This window comes from Ptychodera flava, chromosome 11, assembly GCF_041260155.1.
Source record: "Ptychodera flava strain L36383 chromosome 11, AS_Pfla_20210202, whole genome shotgun sequence".
In the NCBI taxonomy this organism is placed as follows: Eukaryota; Metazoa; Hemichordata; class Enteropneusta; family Ptychoderidae; genus Ptychodera; species Ptychodera flava.
Genome location: NC_091938.1, coordinates 23,279,897 through 23,301,493, shown reverse-complemented (window position 1 = coordinate 23,301,493; position 21,597 = coordinate 23,279,897). Strand labels below are relative to the sequence as shown.

The window sequence follows — 21,597 nt, the reverse complement described above, 5'->3', positions numbered from 1 at the left end:
CACTTGTTTTAAAGGGTTATTGTAATGTTGAAACTTTCAGGTAAAGGGCACCTAACACTTTGACAAATTTGAACTATAAAAAGGCCCTATTCACAAAATCAATTCAAATCATGTATCTTGTCATTTGATGATGTCTTATGTATTACATGCTACAAGGGCTAATCATTTTGTCACAGTTATTGAACACTTGGCCCATACATGTCTGAACAGTCACTACAAAATGTCATCAAATGACACCATTTAAAATAGCATAATTTTCAAAAACATGACAACTGCGTTGTTGCATTGCTGCACTTTGTGTCGCAAGCTATCATTGTTTTTCTGCATTGCGGAAAAGTTGATATTGTAATTTTATATTCTGTTGTAAACTTTCATTTAGCCGTACAATTTTAGTTGTTAAATGATAATGATATTTATGATGAATATTTGTTTAAACATAATCATTTATAACTTTTATATATGTGCTGGAATTAAAACAGACGGGTTAGGGTCATGAGTTTTCATGCATAATTTTGGGAAAGTTCACTATTTCCTACGCAAATGTGTGTGTGTGTGGGGGGGATGGAGTGCTGGTTGACCATTTTCAATGCACCCAGGCCCTTCAACCATTTAAACGCCATACGGTTTGATGTTGAACTAATTGCTGACTCTGTCTTTACAACCAATAAAGCTGAAAATCGTTCAAAAACCGAAATATTTTTGGAATTTATGCTCGTCATCCATTCAATCTCGAGTCTGAAGCTTCATTCACAGTTCAACTTCCGCCATCTAACGGAATGCAGTGGAATATTTGGCTTCTCTTCCCCCTTTCATAGCAATTAAAATGTAGTCCAACATGTACTACACTCGAGCTCTTACGTGTTTCCAGTAACAAATATATATCGGAAAAAGAAACGGACCAATGCACTTTGTATCCAATACGTCAAATTATAAATGGCTTTTTTATCATAGATTTGATCAAGATTGCCCTGCGTCGTGAGTCTTTTATCACGTGATAGTAATATGTATGTGCAGCGATTGTCACGTGATCTCTTGTTCATGTATTATTTGTCTTGTTTAATTGTTCTCATTCTAGCACATCAAAGTCTTTGGAAATCGCGATCACAGATGTGCAAAGGCATCAGTCCAAAATGTAATGACAGAGGTTAGACGTTTTTTTGCGCATATTTCACAGACCAACTGTCGCCAACCGTCAGCGCCTAACTTACACCATGGAGCTCAAACAGGACACATACGAAACGCGTCGGAGATGATTTTCTTGCCAGACGGCTAGCGAAGAAGAGCAACTCTCTATTATCCTTACAGCATTATCGTATAATGACACTATCCTGACCTAATACAGGAATCAGGTACATGCGTAGCTTGAAGTGGCCACTTTTGGGGTCAAAGGTTAAACTGCAATGGCTTCCCATACCTTCAATTATTTTTACACATGCGTTGGAACAGGACAACGCGGCAAGGTCGAACATTCGTTTATGTTATTTCTTTTCCAGAAATCGGTCTAAAATATCGCCAGCGACAAACACTCAGGAGCGATGAGATCAGACAGACAACCCTAGAAACCATACTGAACTTACCGGGTGTGAAATACGCAACGGCCACCATAACTATGAGGGCGGCAAAAGCGATTGTTACGATCCATAGTTTCAGCGATGCCAGCCGGCGATGGACGAGTTTGTGTCTTCCTTTCTCCATAATTTAGGCACCCAAACGAGTCCGTCCGTATCAAGGATAGTCACAAGTAAAGGGATGCTTGAAAAGTGACCCGATCCTCCCTCAATTTCCACACGTCATTACATAATCTACGTCACCCAACGGCGCCGTCGCTTGAACATAACTCACCGACAGGGTGTGGTACGCGACCACTGGTCATGGTTTCACCCGGTCCGCATTAATCATTAACCGCACGTTCGTTGAATGCAATAACTAACTGGCGACAATAAATTGGCAATCAAGTGCCTATTGCATGTATTGACGAGAAAGAAGTTACGGAAATGCAGAAAAAAGAGGAACGAGATGCTCCAAAATAAGGAAAATAAATGAAAAACGAAGGTTTCGTCTCGTTTCAGGTTCTTCAAAGTATCTCATTCAAATCAGCATACTTGATGTCTAGTGCAAATATGTGAAGTTTGAAACTCAAAACAGTTTACGCCCATGTCGCTGAAGTGACATGATTGGAATAGTTATGATAAATTATATACAAACACAGAGTCGGACATTTCTTATTAATAATTTAGTATGACTGTTGAATTTCGGCGTCGTCAAAGCCTACACAACATGGATTGCCCTCATACCTGTATTTCATTTGGGTTTTTTCTTCTTTCTTATCGAGAATGCGACAGAATTGCGACATTAGCGGCTTTTTATATCTAGAGCGCGTGACTTCGGCCATGATTTATTGTATTTGAGTTTGACACGAATGTCAAAAAGTGGGATACTCTGTACTTCCTTTCAAAGACCGCTCTGTTGTATTGGCAGAGGTCCAACTGAACTCCTAAAAGCTAAGTCGACACGCGCCGCCAACTCAGTCTCAGGAGTGTCTTGGGCTCCAACAAATTTTACAAAAAAAGTGTGCATAATAAACGAATATATTCCTAACTTGACTCAAAGACTTGAAAAAGTCTTAAAAGTTAAAGAAAACACTGGTTGAGGAATGTAGTACACGCACTCGGTTCTGCAAAACACACACTGTCAGGTGTCTGGCATTTTCTGTGATTGTTGAAGCCCGATAATGTGCAAAGCTATTGCGTCACGATGGATAGCGCCTGATTGCAATCAACGCAGGTCGCACATACAGCACTCGATTTCGTTGTTTATGATATGGCCAATATGTCTCGATTATTCACGGGAGGGGTCGCGAGGACTCTGACCTGCCACACCTGTTTTATTTGCATTGAGATTAAGACAAGGGTGACAGCTAGCTAGGTCACACATACAGAACTTACGGTCTATCACGACTTTTTTGATATGTCGTGGATTTCAATCACTAGAGATTGTGGTCTTGCTCAGTAGTTGACCATCAGAATGGTCAAGTCAAGTGGTTCAGCGTATCTGTAGAGCGAGATGCAGGAGATGCGTGACCAAAATGCACACAAAAATATGGTCAAACAAGACAGAGAGAACTTTCTTCAGTCCGTTACTTGTAACTTCTGACGCTGGCAGTCAACCAGCCGAATAAGGGAAATTGTCGTTAGGGGCGTTATTATAAGTAAAACGCATTTTGAACACAATTACACTTGGAGGGGAAATAAAAGATATTTGCAAAATTCCCATGCCTCCCATAATTGTTCCCCTTTCCCTCTCAGCACAACTTACCGGGGAAAAAGGACTCATACTTTCTGCCAGTCAGCTGGACTTTTTCGAATTACCCGCTGAGCGTAAGAATGACATTCCCCGACATCGGTGCCGACACCGAGCCTACCCTCAACGACATCGCTTACGAAGACTTGTTTCACGGACGTCTTTGTTGGTTGCGCTCCTGAACTAAACTATACCCCGGCCCTAAATTATACTGATCATACCTAAAAGCCCTTTGAGTGGTCAGTCAATGGAACTCGTTTGCGTGAAAAATGAAAAAATAATCAATTTTGGAGGAGAGTTTCCCTGTAAAATGCATATTAATGAACGCATATAGTGAAAAACCGGATAGTTTTTTTGTCTAACTTTGAGTGATTATCAGGTTACTTTTTATCGTAAATATTACTGAAAGAAATATCACCACAGCTTGAAGCTATCCATAAGGGTAAATATTTCAAAGTATGCAGTAAACATAAAGTTTCTTCAAACTTCCTCTCCAACAAAAGTAGTTACAGGTATGAATTATTCATAATTTTAACCTATCTTCTCTTCCGCACTGCCATGTGCAGGGTCCCTTGGTATCACCCGCTCTTGTCAGGGTGTTTACCACTTGCCCTTCAGAAGTTTATTAAACCAAAAGAAAGTGACCTTCTGAAAGACATTCAAGTGAAAATCCCCTATTTTTCAGATGTCGAAAGATTAAGATTCCCTTACTTCGGTTCATGTCTACCCAAACACCACGAACATCTCACAACTGATCATTTGCCACATTCTTCAGGGGAATTTACTTACATTTGGAACGTATACACATAAAAGCATTAAATATGGTATTCAAAAATGTTTACGAGGATTAAAGATTTACACGTTACGAATGATATGCCGAAACGAGGTGTGTGCGTGACGTTTCTGGGAAGTTTGTGTATCTTTAAATTAATAAATATTGTTACGCGCAACTTGCATGAATACACAAAAAAACGCTAGTGGTTGTGATCGGGCCCCTACACGGAACAGATCAAGCAGGATTTTAGGCAGTTGTTGTGCACACAGTCGCTGATGTGTGTTAGTGGTTTAAGGTAGTACCCACCTCAACATTGAAAGACATAAACTTTTGCTCAAACTTTCCGTAAGGGAACTTTATCCATTCCCTTTCGAAAGCAATAGTCACCAAGGGTTGCTATACCAATTTCCATAGAAACAAATGACTTAATTTAGCGATATTTGAAAATCAAAATGGCTGCCATCCTATCGGGAAATATTTTCGACTTTTAAAAAGATAAACCGGCGAAAACTTTATTGCCCCGGTGAGCTTCAAAATAAGTTCGCTCAAGTGGTCGGCCAAACAAGTATTTTATAAACTGTAGAGTCCGAATATCTGTTTTCGAGGTACGTTCTATCTAAAGAATTCCGGGTCCCGCTGTACGGTTCAAAATACCTATATTTGACACTATACAAATCTTTAACGCACCTTTGAGGTATTGAACGCCAGACGTCGCAGAAATGGCCCACCAGTCAGCGGAAGAAGGCGTACACAAACGTGTTTTTTCATTTTTTCTGTTTCCTTATTTGTTCTACTAGATGACAGTAAAGGATAGCAACGCCGTCATTTTTAATAAGGCAGACCTCGGTCCCTGATGCAGAACATAATAGCTTTTCCAATTGGAGATTGACGCAATGTGGGTTTGTGTCACCATTTAATCGAGTTTCCCGTCTCAGGGCGCGACGGTAGAAATAACAATTTGAAAGAAAGTTTAAATCAGAATAAAAAATAAAACATATTGCGTCGGCAATCCCATCATTCAAAGTAGTAAGACGATACACCATCACAATGATCATGCTTTTTAAATCGTATTTTCCATCGAAATGTCCATTATCTTAACTGTCATTGTCACTGTTTCTCTCTGTCTGCCCCAGCATTTCAACATGTGCTCACGAAGTAACTAGCCTGTAACGCAGCCAGCAAATTTTACCGAAACTAACCACACTCTGTTCACGCTGTCGGTTCAACCGCCCTGCCAATAATGACCTGTCGGACGGCACTATCAATTGAGCTAATGAAGACGACATGTCTTCCCAACTCTTCGCCCGCAAACCATGGCACCCCCACAAAACCAACTTTCAAAATTAACTTAACTTCCCTAGCCCTCTGAGATCGTGCTTTCGCCTTAAAAAGAGTAAATTTATCCAAAGTTTATTGAACAATGTCGACAGCAAGTTTGAACGTTAAAGCAAAGACCCTCGAGAAAAGTTTTTCTCAGAGGTCTATGGTTAAGTAGTCATATATTTAAAAAAATCTTGTTGTCTTTGGGGCCAATGTCTTTCTTGAGACTTCTAAATAAACTCAAACTCAACTGCCATCTGCAACTCAGCAACTCATTTTTAACGTTCCTACCTGTCGATTTTATCAATTGCACCTAAACATGATATAATCTGTCACTCTGTCATGGTGTCTCTGTCTGCCTGACTGTGCCTCTCAGGCCTCTGCCAGTCTACCTGTCTCTGTCTGTCTCTCTGTCTGTCTGTCTGTCTGTCTCTCTGTCTCTCTGTCTCTGTATGTATGTCTCTGTCTCTGTCTCTCTCTCTCTTTTCTCTCAAAAACGATACATTTTCTACTGTAAAACTTGTACTTTAATACCGTACTAATAAAAGATTTAATTTCAATTGACGACACACTCTTCTGTCACTCTTGGCGTCGACAATTGTCTTTTCAAACTCCAGCTGCATTCATCTCAGCATACATAGATTTTGTAGCCTTGTTTCTGAACAATAAGGAAGTGGAGTAATTTACCGATGATAAAACATGTCACGTGAGCCTGACACTTGAATTTGAATGATGTTGTGCGTAGACGCAGCGGCACTGGGTCTCGATGTGATGCTAAATATATAATTTCCATATGTCGTGAAAAAAAGAACAACAAAGGAAACAAACAACACGTATATCATATCATATCATATCAGTTGAGATGTTGAAATTTCCTTTGTCAGGAAGAGTGACTGTAAAGTTTTTCAGTCTCAATTCGAAATAACTTTTCTTGTGAAGTTTGACGGGGAAACATTCGACCACAAGGGTTTAATATATCTTTCTTTGTGTTTTTGGATTGAGATTGTTGACGTGACTTATTTTATTATTCCTTAGGCAGGAAAGTTGAATTGATTTGAAGTTCAGCAGTAAATGATATTAAGGTAGTATGCGCTTCGAAAGTGAACTTAAACCTTTGCTCAAACTTTCCTCATGAATTTTTTAAACCATTCTCTGTCAAAATCAAGAAAAAATAGGGGGGGGGGGGTCATCGTACAAATTTTGATACCAGGGAAACAAATTACCAAGAGTTAAAGATATTTGAAATTCAAAATCACCGCCATCCCTGTGTTAACTCTATGGAGAAAAATAAATTTTTCGATTTTCGAAAAAATAAGACGGTGAAAATTTTTTTTTCGCCAAGAGCTTTAAAATGAAACCTCACAAGTGGTAGATCAGAGTAAAATTGATAAAGTTTGAAAGCCCTAATATCTGTCCCCGAGGCGCGTTTTAACTTAAAAGGATGATCCTGCAATCGTAAGATGTATATATTAAATGTTGACACATTAAATATGTGTGTATCTTGTCAGTTCATATATATCGAAATATGTTGATTGATCATGAGTGATAGAGGTATATTTAGTTTTCAAAATATATACAAATATATTTTTTCTTTGTACACAGTTTATTATCCGTATGAGCGTTGGCTTACTTGGCAGTCATGCATCAGCCGTTGTCAAACACGTATATCACAATTGCAGTTAGGAGCAACTTCGTTACTGCGTCGCAGACATTTGCGATAGGGTATACCTCTGATACCTAAAAGTACAGTCTGTCCTAAACATTACGGTATCCACATAACATACGAGATTAACCCCGAGGCGAGATATCTCTTACACGAACTCAGTTCGACGGAATCCAGAGAGCTTAAACATGTCTGCTTTGAATCTTGTATTTTCTCACAGCAGCACCTTAGGTCGCCAAATACAGTGACAGGCTAATTCCTCATCTGATGAGTAAGTTTCCCCCAAAACCCTGACCGTAATAAAGTTTTTTTTCATCTCAGACTGCGCTTGACGGATAATCAGGATACTGAGAGTTTTTTCAAAGTGGTCTTCCCGCAAACTCAGCTGAAATAAATACAGAAACAAAACTTTAGAAACGGGGAAAATATTATATATACTTAATGCTATGCCAATATTACATTTTCTGTTATATACGTTATCATTATTATATTATGATTGTGGCGTGAGACTCACCTCCTGGAGTGACAGATGGATAGCCGTACATGCATGCCAGTGGTCGTATCCTTCGAAGCTGTGGAAAGGCAAACGGAAAACAATAATGAAAACTCCGCTGCGTGTAACTTAGGATGTATTTTTCAGGCGTGATTATTCTGTTTGTAGTAAGAACAATGACAAAATTCACTTATTTGAGAGAAAAAAACAATAAGAATGTGATCAATTTTAGGAACATCAGTAAGATGACAAGTCAGGCATACCGAGGATAGACGCTATCAAAATACTGAACAAACGAAAACAACGTGAATATTTTCAATAACTCTAAAGGACGCCATCAAATGCAGATATCTGCCACATCTCAATTTTCGTATTTGTAACTCTTCATGCATGTACAGTGTAATGGATCGATAGCCTTGAATACAGAATACAGCCCATGCAGAGGATGTCTGGCGCCCAAATTATCATTACGGCCAACTGGAATTTGAATAAGTCTTGTTGTTAAATTTGGTTTTGTAGTCAAGACTTTTCAAGTTGCTGTCAAAAATGCAAACTACTTGAAAAAGTTACAATAAATGCAGTTCGCAGTCCGTCAGTAACTCGTCACTAAATATCACCCCACGCGAGGTTTTCATAATTTAGGCTGTTGTAGATAACAGTGAAACTGTTGAGAAGTTAATGACAGCTTCAAAATAACCCACCGGGCAAACCACAAATGACTTTGAGATGAAATACGTAGGGGATTTTCGAATAAAATATGTACAATGTTCAATGTTTAAAGTTAGGCAGGGATTGCTTCTATTTCATTTTGATCTTCAGTTCGAGCCAGCAGACTACAACGTTCCCATCGCATACAAATAGTGTACACGTTTCAATAAACTCAGTAAACTCTGGTTCATCATGATCACCAACAACAAACTCCATTTCACCATGACCGTTGTACCCAGCATTGTCGTGATCAGACCCAAAGTCTCGTTTCCGCCTTTCCGTTGTTCCGAAAGGGTAATATTGCCTCCAGTCATCGGCTTCTGCGGCTCTCTTTTGCTGATTTTCTTTCTTCCTCGACCTCGACCTTGTGTTTCCGTCAGAGGCCACCCGTTGTGAATTTTTTTGTTTCCCCTTGAAGTTTTCGCGCTCACTTTTTGGCCTTCGTGTTCGTGGTTTGGAACGCTTCTTTGTCGGTAGCATTCGGAAACCCTCGGATTTCCACGCAGAATCGTACGCGAGTTTCCAGCGATCGTTCCAGTCTTCCTTCATGTAGCGTACCCCGTTGCCCATCCAACAAACAATCAAACAAACAAACAAACAAACAAACAAACAAACAAACAAACAAACAAACAAACAAACAAACAAACAAACAAACAAACAAACAAAATATTATGTTCCTCTCTGACACCAGACTATTAAATGAACTTATTGACTCACCTGTTGGTCGGCTGGTCAGAGTATTTCGCGGTGTCCTTCCGTCGCCTCGATTTCACAAAGCACACAACGAGAATTATGATAATGATTGAGTACAGCGCTGCTGATAGCGAAATGACGAGAATGAAAATACTCTTGCTAAGTCTCTTCTGACATTTGTCTCCAACATAGCTATAGTTGCTGTCAGACGGACACCTGAGTGAAAATAGATTGAAAATCTTAAAATAATGCAACTGTTTCTGTTTGCTTGTTGTATACATCAGAGACGCGTAAATTTCTGATCGTAACTGCGACATTGAACGCACTCTGTATACGAGCCCAATATTTTTGGTATACTCAAATGAAGCTATACTTGATACAATTTTATGTTGTTGTAGTTTTCTTTTTACAAGATCGTCAGCACCAAACTACACTTTTCGCTACTACATCCTATTTTTTTAATATTAAGAAAAAACATTCCCACTAATATGCCGATAAAATGCGTTATAAATGGTCGACTCGAAAATAGGCATATCTCAGAATTTAAATCACATGTTCTTTTATCCCTGACAAAAAGTGTCACGGATTGTTCAAGGTGATATTGTTTTATATGACTTTCTTTTAGCTTCTCATATTTTGATAAAAACGGAAATGGACTGTTTATTGTGGCAATTTTGCAAAGATACACCTTTCATTATCGTTAGTTTGAGACCTCATTTTAAACTTCGTCTTTAGGTCCTGCGACTTTCCTGAAACAATTGATTACATATCACTGAATATCAGGTTTAACTGGTGAAAAAATGATATCTTTGTATTACAAGGACAATCATCTTAATTTTAATGGATTTGGTTGTACGCCTGCGTCTGGTTGGGTTCGCGGCTCTCTTTTTTCCACCAGCGTGAATATAATAAAGAGCAATCCTGGATTATAGGCGTCATTTCCGAGAAATACTGAGAAGTTCCGATACGAAAACAAACTATGAAAACATGAAGATACCTCAGCAGATTGGTGCATCATGCTCACATGCAAAAGAATCTATGGACCGTCAACTTACATCCAACACCCAGTATTTCGACTTCCTCTTGAGAAGGAGACACCCGGCAAACTACCAAAGTTCGTCATCCGGTTTTCACCATAGAAACATGCTTACAGCAGTCTCTTCGTATGTAATTATACTTGTCACTAATAACCAACGTTTGCATTCAGAAAAAAAAACTCGATATATCAATTCAAATAAAGGGAAGGTATGGGCGCACGCACTCACCAGCATATTATTTCATCTCTGTGTTCGCATATCCCGCCGTTTTCGCAGTAGCCTTGTTTGCATTTTGATCGACACAAACACTGATAGTCGACTTCAACTTGCTGAAAACGGCTTCCACACGGCGAGACTGCGTAGTCGCAAACGTTGACCGCTTCAGGATCTGTGAGCGAAGAAACAAGGAACAAATACACCGTCGCCTTCAGTCATCATTTAATGGTACGGATCTTATGCGGGCAACACTGACAGGTAAAACTCTCAAAACAAGTCATTTTCAATGACAAAGTCCCCGCCAAATATAAATTTTGTCAATGTAATATGGTGAAAGTGTGGGAACATGATTGTAAATGCACTTTTAAGCCACTAGTAAAGTAGTGGGTAATAGTCACAAGTGTATGTACACAGTTTGTCAAAATACAAGCGTTGAAATATGAAACTGCCTTGTGCTCATTTGAGTAGATGATATTGGAACATGGGAAGAAAAGTGGCTATAGAGGGCGCTTAACAAACAATTTTGCAGGATTACTTTGACCATAGACAGTCAGGGGGAACCCTCTACTGTCTATGCTTTGACAGGAGGGGTTGGAAGTAAGACGACGGTGGACTTCAAATTCTAATAAAGGGGCCACAATTGAGATATACGAAAATATTTGATGTGGAGGGAACCAAGACAAAAATCAATGTCAAAATTACATCATCATGCATTTGGATTGTCAAGACCAATCAAGTTTCTTTATATTTACCATTATTTGTAAACAACATAGTTTGAGCAATTTGATTTACTTCCCTTTCAACTGTTTCTGTGAATTATTTTATAAAAATAATCTGTAACAAATGCCAAATATAGCTATGAACACAATGAGGTGTAAAATACTTGACAAATGTTCTCAGCTTTCCGTATTTTGCAAAATGAACATGATAAATGTTCGATTGCAAAACTTCCACACACTGTTCATACCCATAGGTTCTCTTACCAGTATGCTGCTAGTGACCGAGCTCAAAATATGAAGACTTTCCCTTCTCAGATGCTTGAAAACTCTTCATCCACACTGAATATCATGGTATAGGGTCACTCACATTAGCAATTTTTGATGGGATTTACAAACATATAAAACCTGGGTCAGGAGTAACACCCAAAGAAGGAATATGCATGCTTTTGTAAAGCTGTAAACTACACGATCATGCCTCATCCGCAACCTGCGATCTAATTCGTCAATTGATAGTCACGTGGCATGCCTTCTTTTGTGCTAATCTACATAAACGATGTCATCAGGCATCATTTGTCGAAACTGTTGCCTGTCAGGCATTAGTTCCGAAACTAGATGTGAACCGAAACTGCTCACGTGTTTCATTAAATATTGCAGTTATGTGCAAATTTGAACCTTTGCCACATGTTTGCACCTTCGTTGAATGTGTTAGTATCAACATAATGAACAATATTCACCACAAATTAACTCTAAAGTCATTAAGTATTCAAATATGTAATTAGCTGAAATAAAAATGGTTAATTTCTTTGACTGCTGTCATTGTATCACCACTTTATATAGCAAGTGTAATTGCCTTTGGTCAAGTCCTTCCAAGCTATATATGCCAAACTGTGAAAACTCATTGGATATGCAAATTATAAATTAGCTGACATGAAAATACGAATTGACTTTCAATATTGGTATAACCTGGTCATCAATGTACATAGCATGTTTTGCCAACTTTGATCAAATAAATCCAAGTATATATCTCTGTTTAGGAAAGTTCATTAAATATTAGGAATTGACTGAAAAGTTCTCATTAAATATGCAAATTAGGAATTGGCTGGAGTGGAAATGTTTAATTCCTTTCAATAATGTCGTATCAGAGTATCTTTAATTTACAAAGCAAGTTGCGTCAACTTTGGTCAAGTCAAAACAGATTAATACCCCTATTTAAGAAAGTTCATTAGATATGCAGAAAAGCAATTGGCTAAAGTTCATTAACTATGCAAATTAGTCATTATCTTTCTTGTAAACCCTTAATATCTTTCACGGCTGATATATTTTGGTGTGATCAACATTTGTAGCAAATCTCATCAGATTGTGTTCAGTCATTCTCAATTTATATCCGTCTTTTCTAAATCATTAATTATGCAAATGAGCAAAACGTAAGCAAGTCACACACCACCAAATACTAATCAGTTCTTGCCATTTGCAACTGTATCTATGTAGGCCTACCAGATTGGATTCTGATCTGATGAGCGTTTTTGAGATACCGAGCACACAGACAGACAGACAGACAGACACACAGACAGACAAACACACAGACAGACAGACATCGCTGCCACATATGCTCACATGTGTGAACACGTGAGCAAAACATGATGCAAGCCGACTTCAAAAGCGACATTTGCGCATGCGCGAAGTGGAATGTGAACAAGATGTCCGCGGCCGAGTGAAACGATAGTCGAGAAATTTCTCGTTTTATGCTTCTTTCTAAAGAAGAAAAATTGAATGTTCGGTTTCCAACAAGGACTGATAGATTGTGATTAAATAACTATGAAAATGAATTTTCGGCCTGTCATCCAAGTACATCAGTTCAGATATTTTATTGAAAGTTTATTCCAACAAATTCGACTGCACTGTCGCCCTTTAATTTGCATAACAAAGTCATAGTCTGGCCTTTCTGTGTCCAGCTTGGTCGACTGTATGAGCGTCGGTCATCTAGCAGTGATCAGCATCATGTCGCCACTAAGTAATTTCATGTTTCAGGCTTTGGTAGTCCATATGGGCTACCATTTCATGGAATTTGGTAGCCCGGGGTAACGTTGGTAGTCCGTGGACGCGGGAATACTCCAATTTCGAGCCTTGTAAATAATAAGGGACCAAGCCATGAACCCTCTTGTACAACTCCATGGACTTTAATATAGTCTGACACCTGTCTAAGTATGACACGTTGTTGCCTGTCACTGAGGAAAGCAGCTATGTGCTGGACCAACACTGCCGACACTGCCCAGACTTTCATATCTTCCATTTCTTGATAAGAATCTGAAGAATATTGTGATCAATAAGGTTAAAAAAACCTTAGAGTAATCTAGCAAGACAATTTGTGTTGTTTTGCCTTGTTCTGTAGGGAGATACCACTGTGGAACATATCAATCAAGTATTGTGTTGCAGAGGTGCTTTAAATTGCACCGACTTGCTTTGGATCAATTTTATCTGTGACCTCTTCGAGAAGCCATGTACCAACGACTCACGCATTTTACATGATACAGGTGTTAAGGCTATTGGCCGACGATCTTTAGACAAAATACGTGGTGGGTTGACCTTAGGAATGGAACAAACATTTGCAGATTTCCACACAGTAGGTACACAACCTTCACGAATTGAACATTTGAAAATAACGCATATGGGCTTGCCAAGGACATTAACAAACTCGGTATCCCTCAAAATCCAATTACGAATCATATCTGGTCCCACAGATTTGTTAACTTTTACATTTGACATTTTTGTCAACTACAAACACTCACACATGCACATGAAATTATTTAGATATCTTTGTGTAAAGATTGAAAGAAATTAGTGCAGGAATGTTTGAGTTAAAGCTCTAGACATGCAAACATTAGATCGGAATTGGAATTTTGGAATTTCGCCGAAAATGTCTATGACAAAACTGTGAATATTTTTCCCAATTTAAAACTCGCATAATGTACTTGATTAGAAGAAGGTGGTTACATGTGCAAATGTGTACAAGAAATTTGATTTGGAATTTCGCCGAAAATGTTGATTCACCATACATTGTAGTCTATGAGGAAACTATGAATATTTTTTTTGACAATACAAAACTCGGTAAATCTGTTTATTTATTTATTATGTACGCTTGATTATTGATATTAATTTATTTGATTAGCCTAGGGTGGTTTCAAGTCCGTGTGTGTGCATGAAAATTAATTTTGGAATTTCATCGAAATGTTGATCCACTATTATATAATTGTAGTCTGTAAGGAAACTATGAATATTTTTTTACAATACAAAAGTAGCTAAATCTGTTATTTTATAAACGTTTGATAATTGATAGTAATGTGCTTTATCAGACTAAGGTGGCTGTAGGTATATGTGTGTGCAACAAATTTGATTTTTGCATTTCACTGAAATGTTGATTCACTAAACATTGTAGGCTATGAGGAACTACGAATAACACATAGGTTATCATTTCCCAAATTGTTATTCAAAGGTTGTTTGACCTGAAGCTTCCAGTTGTTATTGATGACACTATGCACTATTCTAAATAGTTTGTATTCTGTCAAAGTCCTCAAAAAATAAAAATGTACATACGGCGGCATGAATGTTTGACACTGACCAATGGGATAATGATATCAAATAAGTTATCTCCCAAATTGTTATTGAAAGGTTAAGTTGAAACTTTTAGTCATTATAGAGGACAGTTTTGCACAACAGAGGGGTTGGGTAAGTAGAAATCATGACAACCTTAATCTTTTGCCTCAAGGTGGCTGCTTGGATCATCAATAAATTGTTTAATATACCCTAAAACTTGCGCCCGAAGGGCGCGCCGAAAATGGTAGGAAATGAAAGTGCCAGAAAGTATTTGAAAAGGAATTTGATATTCAATAAATTTTCAAGTCCCCACTTTGTAATGTCAATTTTATCAGATCCCTCTGGCACGTTGTAAATTTTTTCAAGTCCCCCCTCTGAAATCCCCCTTCCAGAGGTGTTTGTGAATGCAGCCTAACAAGCAGGGTGATATTAAAAAGAAATGAAGACAACACGAGGAAAAGGAAAACCCCGTTGACGATGATTCTATCGATTGGGCCAAGTTCATTGTGCGTTTGAACAAAAGAATGCAATGAAACAGAAAGAGCAATTGATGTAGTTAACCTCTCCAGATCCCGATTATTTTCACAGCGCCAATACAACGAAATGGTAACTGAACACATCCAAACACCTAACGTTGGCATCGTTCTAGCTGCAACAATTTTTGCTCCCCCTCCCGGGCCGTGTGCCTGCTTCTTCTTCTGCTTCTTCCAACGCAAAAAGAAGCCGGTACACGGCTAAAGGGCTATAATTATTGCAGGTATCATAGCTGTTGTTCTGTTTATAATTTGTCGTCATCACTGAACTAAGACACATCAACCCTGATTGTGAGGCTGTCAACTTGTGCACGACAAAGATGGCATACTCGTACCTCCGCAGTCGCCGACGTACGTCAACGCCGGATAAGTGTTACTCGCTAGTTCCTCGCACGTAAGCTCTTTGTTGTCCATCGCCGTGTATTCGTAAACCACTTCGTAGTCAACTTTGGTAGGGTTCTCCACTGCCAGAGATGGCGGCCGATCTGACCGCAGAAGCTTCATTGAAAGGACTGCATAATATGAAGGAATTGGGGTTTTGTAGACGTGCATCAATGTAAAGGCAGTGCAACTCACCGGAAATGTTTACTGCTATAGTTTGGTATATATTCATTATCATTATGAGTAGATGGGGGATCAAAGATCTGAATTTTGAATAAAGCCATGATAGTCGAATTTAAAGGTCCATTAGCTGTAACTTTGAGTATAGTATATGTTAATATATTGTATTGTATTTCCTTATAGTATAGAAATATAATATAGTATACTAAATATATTTCCTGCAGTTTTGTTTTTGTTTGTGAAAAGGTTTCTTGATCGGCTCCAAAAATCACCTCGCAGTTCTTGTGTTTAACTTGTCAACAAAGCGTTGTTAGCAACTTGATTTTGGTACTGACTAGAATTTGTTTGTCAACAATTATAACAAACATGTAATAGTGCGCCGTGAATAAAATAATACTTTGTATAAACATTATTATTCTGTTGGAGTTGGCGAAGAAATGTCCTTGTTTTCGTGAACAAAAACTGTCATTTCTATGAAGGAAAGATTTGCCATTGAGTTATAATCAAAACGAGGTCGATGAAACGACGAACTGTCACCCAGGACAACTTCAATGCTAAGGCTGTAGTTTGCTAGCGTCATTTGTTGGTATGGTAACAAAGCAAATGGGAAGCGTCCGTCGGAGACGCACCGTACACAGTATTTCATTTAAAGCGAGGTTAAAGCATAAAATTTGATGTTGGTTACTTTAAATTTCTCCTACCTAAAAACAATGTTTCTAATTTCCTTGAATCCGGCAGTAGCATTGTAGTACGGGGTCATCTGTGTGTACAAGAGAACAACATTAACCGTAAACGTTACGTACAAATCTTTATTTTGATGGAAGCGAGCGATCTGAATTGTTACACTATAAACTATTAATATTGTAATTTCTTCATTTTCCAGGTATATTAAATCCTGTAATTTTTATCGCAGTGAAAATGTTGAATGGCAGTAAAACCTATTGATTCTTCGGGAAATGAGTACCTTTAAATCAAAGTGAAAGTATCTTTTTTTTTTGCTTTCAAAGCACGAAGTGAACTTCGAATGGATACTGTACAAACTGAAATATTTATTATTTTGCACTTGTTCCTTTGACTGAAATGTATTTCTCTGTAGTGACTTTAGCACATAGGGCCGGAGATCTATAGTGCAAATAAACTTCATTATTATCAATATAAAGTGAACATATTCTAGAATATTGAAAAACGCAAAATTAAATCAACATGAAAATTAACGATATAATAGATTTAACGGCTCTGCTTCTTGTGCTGAAAAAATGTGGATATTTTACCAGCGTATGACGTCAACATTCACTCACTGTTTGACAGAATTTACACCAATTACTCTATTTTTAATGAATAGCGCAACAGGATTACACAAACATGTGCTAGTTTCTTAATCCATGCAGCTGAAATGCAGCAACCAACGTTACCTTAACGCAACTTCCACCAGCATGACTGATGTTGTTTGTCTAAAACATACAAACACTACTATTTTGTCAAATGATCTTTTACGTTTTCCGGAAGAGAAGTTGCAATATTGGATATGTTCGACCAAGGGTTGCACTAGATACTTCTTTTGGAATATGAATGACCGCCAGTGGAAATGTTAATGATACGCAATTGAGTTCAATAGTTACAGGAGCAAGTGTCTTCCGACGATTGAATTGTCTGAAGTCGTGTGCCTCTTAAAGGTATACTGTCACCTGTTCCAATTTTGCCACAATTACCATGGAAAGGGGAAATCTAACCAATCACAGATTTTAAGCGGGTGGCCGCTTTTTAAAAACAGCAGCGCCCTCACGTGGGCATTAAGAATACCAAGGAACGCCCCTTTGACCGTATATGGGCATATTTAGATTACAGGTGACTGTATACCTTTAAAGGGCCTTTACCTGTAACTTTTCATAATTTATTCAACCATGTATACCCATTTCAAGTTCTTATTCTGCTACCCAAGGCATGTTGAAATAAATATTATTTAGGTGGTCACAACAGCATCTATGCTTGAAAAATACATTGTTATTTTCACATATAAACTCTAGTCCGGACCAGAATTCACATGTCAACAATAACAATCGAGTTTACACATGTACAGGCTGAGTTTTATCATGACACTAAGTATGCCAATATACTTTGGAAGGAGAACAAGAAACTGGTTGACGTTTTAAACAAACATAGTGTATAAATCCTCAAAGGTTACAGCAGCTGGATCCTTTACGACAGTTTCAACCCAGTGATATGTCTTCAAAAATAAATAAAATGATTTCTCCCGTTTTTCGTTAATAGCTTACAGAAATATTGTTTGCGTGGTGCGTGACAATTCCTAAAATCAGAGTTTTACCGTATTTGTAAAATTTGAAGACGCCTCTTTATAAAGGTCGGAATTTTCGTCAGCCAGGTCTGCACTATACTCCTGATCTATTTGAACAGCAAAATCATAAACGTGATCGATTTCTAGAAGAAAAAGACAACATAAAAGACAGTATGAGAAAATGATTAAGAAGGGTGTTCAAGGCGCACATTGCCTTGACTGAATCGCTTTCCGGTCCGGTAGATATGATTACATATCATTCTGCAATCTTGGTATGAGTGAAGCTTAAGATTACGGACACAATCCTTTTCCTAGAGGCCACTGGCTATGAAGTCTAACATTGACCCCAGCGACGCCCTAGGTTATAAGTTTTCGCCGCGAAACGCTGTCTGCCTTCACTGAGTTTTAACCTTGCCTTTCGGCGACTAGGAATGATGGTATTTGTCATATCAGCCAAACAGAAGTGCGCGCTTTAGGGACAATTAAGTATTTAGACTCTAGTCTCTACTTAGAGTGTGAACGACTGTTAATAACTGCTTATAAAAGTCTGACTATCTGTAAATAAAAGTCTTAGGATTCTTTAGTTGCCCTTGGCTTGTGTGGATTTGCTTTTCTCTAAATGAGGGGTGGCATGAAATATAATTGCTAATTTGCATATTGAATGAAATTTCCTAATTAGGGATATATATATCTAAATTTACTCGATCAAAATTGACAAAACTTGGTATGTATATAGAAGATACATTATTGATAGGCATTAAGCATTTTACTTCAGCCAATTCTTTATTTGCATATTTAATGAACTTCCCTAATTAGAGATATATATCTCAATTGACTTGACCAAAGTTGACGATTTTGCTATGTACATTAAGATACTATGATACGACGTTATTGAAATACATTTAACATTATTACTTCAGCCAATTCCTAATTTGTATACTTAATGAACTTCCCTAATTAGGGGTATATATTTGGATTTATTTTATCAAAGTTGGCAAAACATGCTGTGTACATTGATGATTATACCAGGTTATACCAATATTGAAAGTCATTTTGCATTTTCATGTCAGCTAATGTATAATTTGCATTTCTATTAAGCTTCACAGTTTGGTAATTATAGCTTGGAGGACTTGACCAAAGGCAATTACACTTGCTGTATAAAGTGGTGATGCAATGACAGTTCTCAAAGAAATTAATTATTTTTATTTCAGCTAATTACATATTTGAATACTTAATGACCTTCAGAGTTAGGCTGTGGTGAATATTGTTCATTATGTTGATCATAACACTTTCAATGAAGTTGCAAACATGTGGCAAAGGTTCAAATTTACACATAACTGCAACACGTGAGCATTTTCAGTTCATATCTGGTAATGAGATGTGATGAAAGAGTAAGCACAAAGGGACGAGTCCTGCATCACACCAACAATGCGAAATGTCAAAAGTCAATCAACAATTACATATATTTTAAGAATAAGGACATCATTGAGCAGTTGTTTGAATGTTACCAAATGGAAAGACAAGAGCTGCAATTGAAAGGAATTACATGAACATGCTACATCGCCGACAGTTTTCACTTCAGCCAACAATGTGTTGCTGAATGTTGTGGTGTTCAAGGTCACAGCTAAGAACTAAAATCGCGTAATTACGAGATTTTTTTCTTACAAAAATGTCACGAATACGCTTCTGTAGTAATTTGAATAGTATCTTGAAACAGACAGTAATGCTTTGCCAGTGGGATTGAAATAAATGATACTTGATTCCACGAGGAAGCTCCCTACCTTCCAATTCTAAGGGAGTGTCTTCAGGAAGAACTCCGATGATGTTTGGATCTCTTGTTGTGGCGGCCAATGTGGTGTGATAACAGTGTAATACTTGCTGTCGTTGTTACGTTGTGAAATGCTGTGGACAGTGACGTTGTGGCTGCTGGCGATGTATGTGCAACTTGAGTCGTGCTAGCTCTAGTACTGTCCGGCGACGTTGTGGCTGCCAGCGTTGTACCTGCATCGTGAGTCGTGTCAGCTCCAGTGGTGTCTGGTAAAGTTGTAGTTTCTGATGGTGTACCTGTGCCTTCAGTCGTATCAGCTTCAGTAGTGTCCGGTAAAGTTGTGGCTTCTGGAGGTGTACTTGCATCATGAGGCGTGCTTGCTGCCATGGCTGCTGCCGCTGAACTTAAATCTTCAGCCCGTGGTCTGTTATTTGGGAACACTGACCCGTCATTGGCGTGCTTACAGTTCACTTGTATCTTGGATTCTTTTAATAGAGTGTCTTCGTCTTTCCTTTTTTGTTCACCTACGTCTTCAGGTGACATCGTTTTATTTTACTGTCCAAATAAAAATAGAAATAAAAAAGGAGAATGAAGAACATCAAATATGAAAATGCTTTTGTTCACAGAATGGATTAGTCATAAGGTTTGTAAAAGAGTGAATTGTTTGGCACTGTTCGAAAGTGTTGACTTTCAGAGCCCCCCCCCCCTTTCCCAAGAGTTAAGGGCCCTCAGAGCTGAGATCTTCGGGCCTAAGATCTAACTACAAAAGTGGTAGTGTTGTAAATATAACCATAAAATCAGAAAAAATTTATTAATAAATAAAAACTACAGATCTTCTCGAATAAAAACAAAGCCATGCTGGCCACATTTGCTTTTAGAATTTTCAGCTTGTACAAGCCAGCAATTCAACAGATGAAATGCCAATGACAGAAACTCCATACATATATAAAATACAGGAAACTATTTTACTATGAATATCTCCTTACAGATAGTACAAATTTATCAAATCACCGTCAACGATCCAGTACAACATTTCTGTCGGTGTCAATGCCAACAATTTCGGATAGACAACATTGTCAATTTTAAATTTAGATTTAGACCAACATCGCCACCTTATTACGCAACGCAACAATCGCATAACAGAAGCATAAGCTTATAACTGCCTGTAACACAAGGGAGAAGTGAAGGTATGAATATATAAATTTTAAGGCACTACAGAAAAGTTTACAAATTTTTAAAATGGAGACAAAAAACAATCTTATGCACTACCTGCTGGTTTACTTATCAAAATAACCTGGGCTTATCAAAGATCTGTACTGAAACCTATAGGTAATTATTAAATTTGTAAATTTCTGTGTTTCTCTAAAATTTTAAGAGAGAGTTACACATTGTCACAATTCAAACCATCTAAAGAGGTCTAAACATTGGAATAAACTAAACTGGTTTCATTGTTTAGCATTGTGACTTCGGAAAGAATCAGACTTAAGGTTTTGAAATACTGGGAAGTGTTTTTTACGATCCAAATCTTTCACTGTTAGTTCCTGGGAATTAGTGCAATTTATTCCCTCTGTATTTTGCCCTATGAAGATCTAGCTATATGGGTGTTCTGTCTCTTTTTTTGTTGAAAGACGTGACAAAAAGGTTGAGTGAAATTGCTTGTTGTTTTTAATTTTAAACGATTCCTTATAATGGCGTCAATAACACTTTGCTGACATTTAGTTAGATGTGGCAGGCTCAAGTGAGTGTACATACGATATTTAAAAGCTTCAATGGGCTTACCTTGTAATAATCATACAGTCAAGTGCATTTGAACACATTTTGATGCACATTCCATTGAAAAGCACAGTATGAAATGGTTGGCAACTGTCACAATGGGCACATACGTACAACATCATCCAGCCTGGTTCATGAAAATTAGTAATACCGT

The 21,597-nt window shown here is 38.0% G+C and overlaps 1 protein-coding gene across 1 annotated transcript in view; it reads right to left on the bottom strand.

Moving 5' to 3' along the window:
• LOC139144426 (interphotoreceptor matrix proteoglycan 2-like) overlaps nt 1-20,213 on the bottom strand; it is a 36,134-nt gene extending 15,921 nt beyond the window's left edge. Inside the window, exons 1-4 of the mRNA XM_070715128.1 lie at nt 19,863-20,213; nt 19,684-19,780; nt 17,933-18,045; nt 16,311-16,369 (exon numbers count right to left, since the gene is read on the bottom strand). Coding sequence (XP_070571229.1) covers nt 16,311-16,369; nt 17,933-18,045; nt 19,684-19,780; nt 19,863-20,213 — 620 coding nt within the window. The remainder of the gene's footprint in view (nt 1-16,310; nt 16,370-17,932; nt 18,046-19,683; nt 19,781-19,862) is intronic.
• Between the last annotated feature and the right edge of the window lie 1,384 nt (nt 20,214-21,597).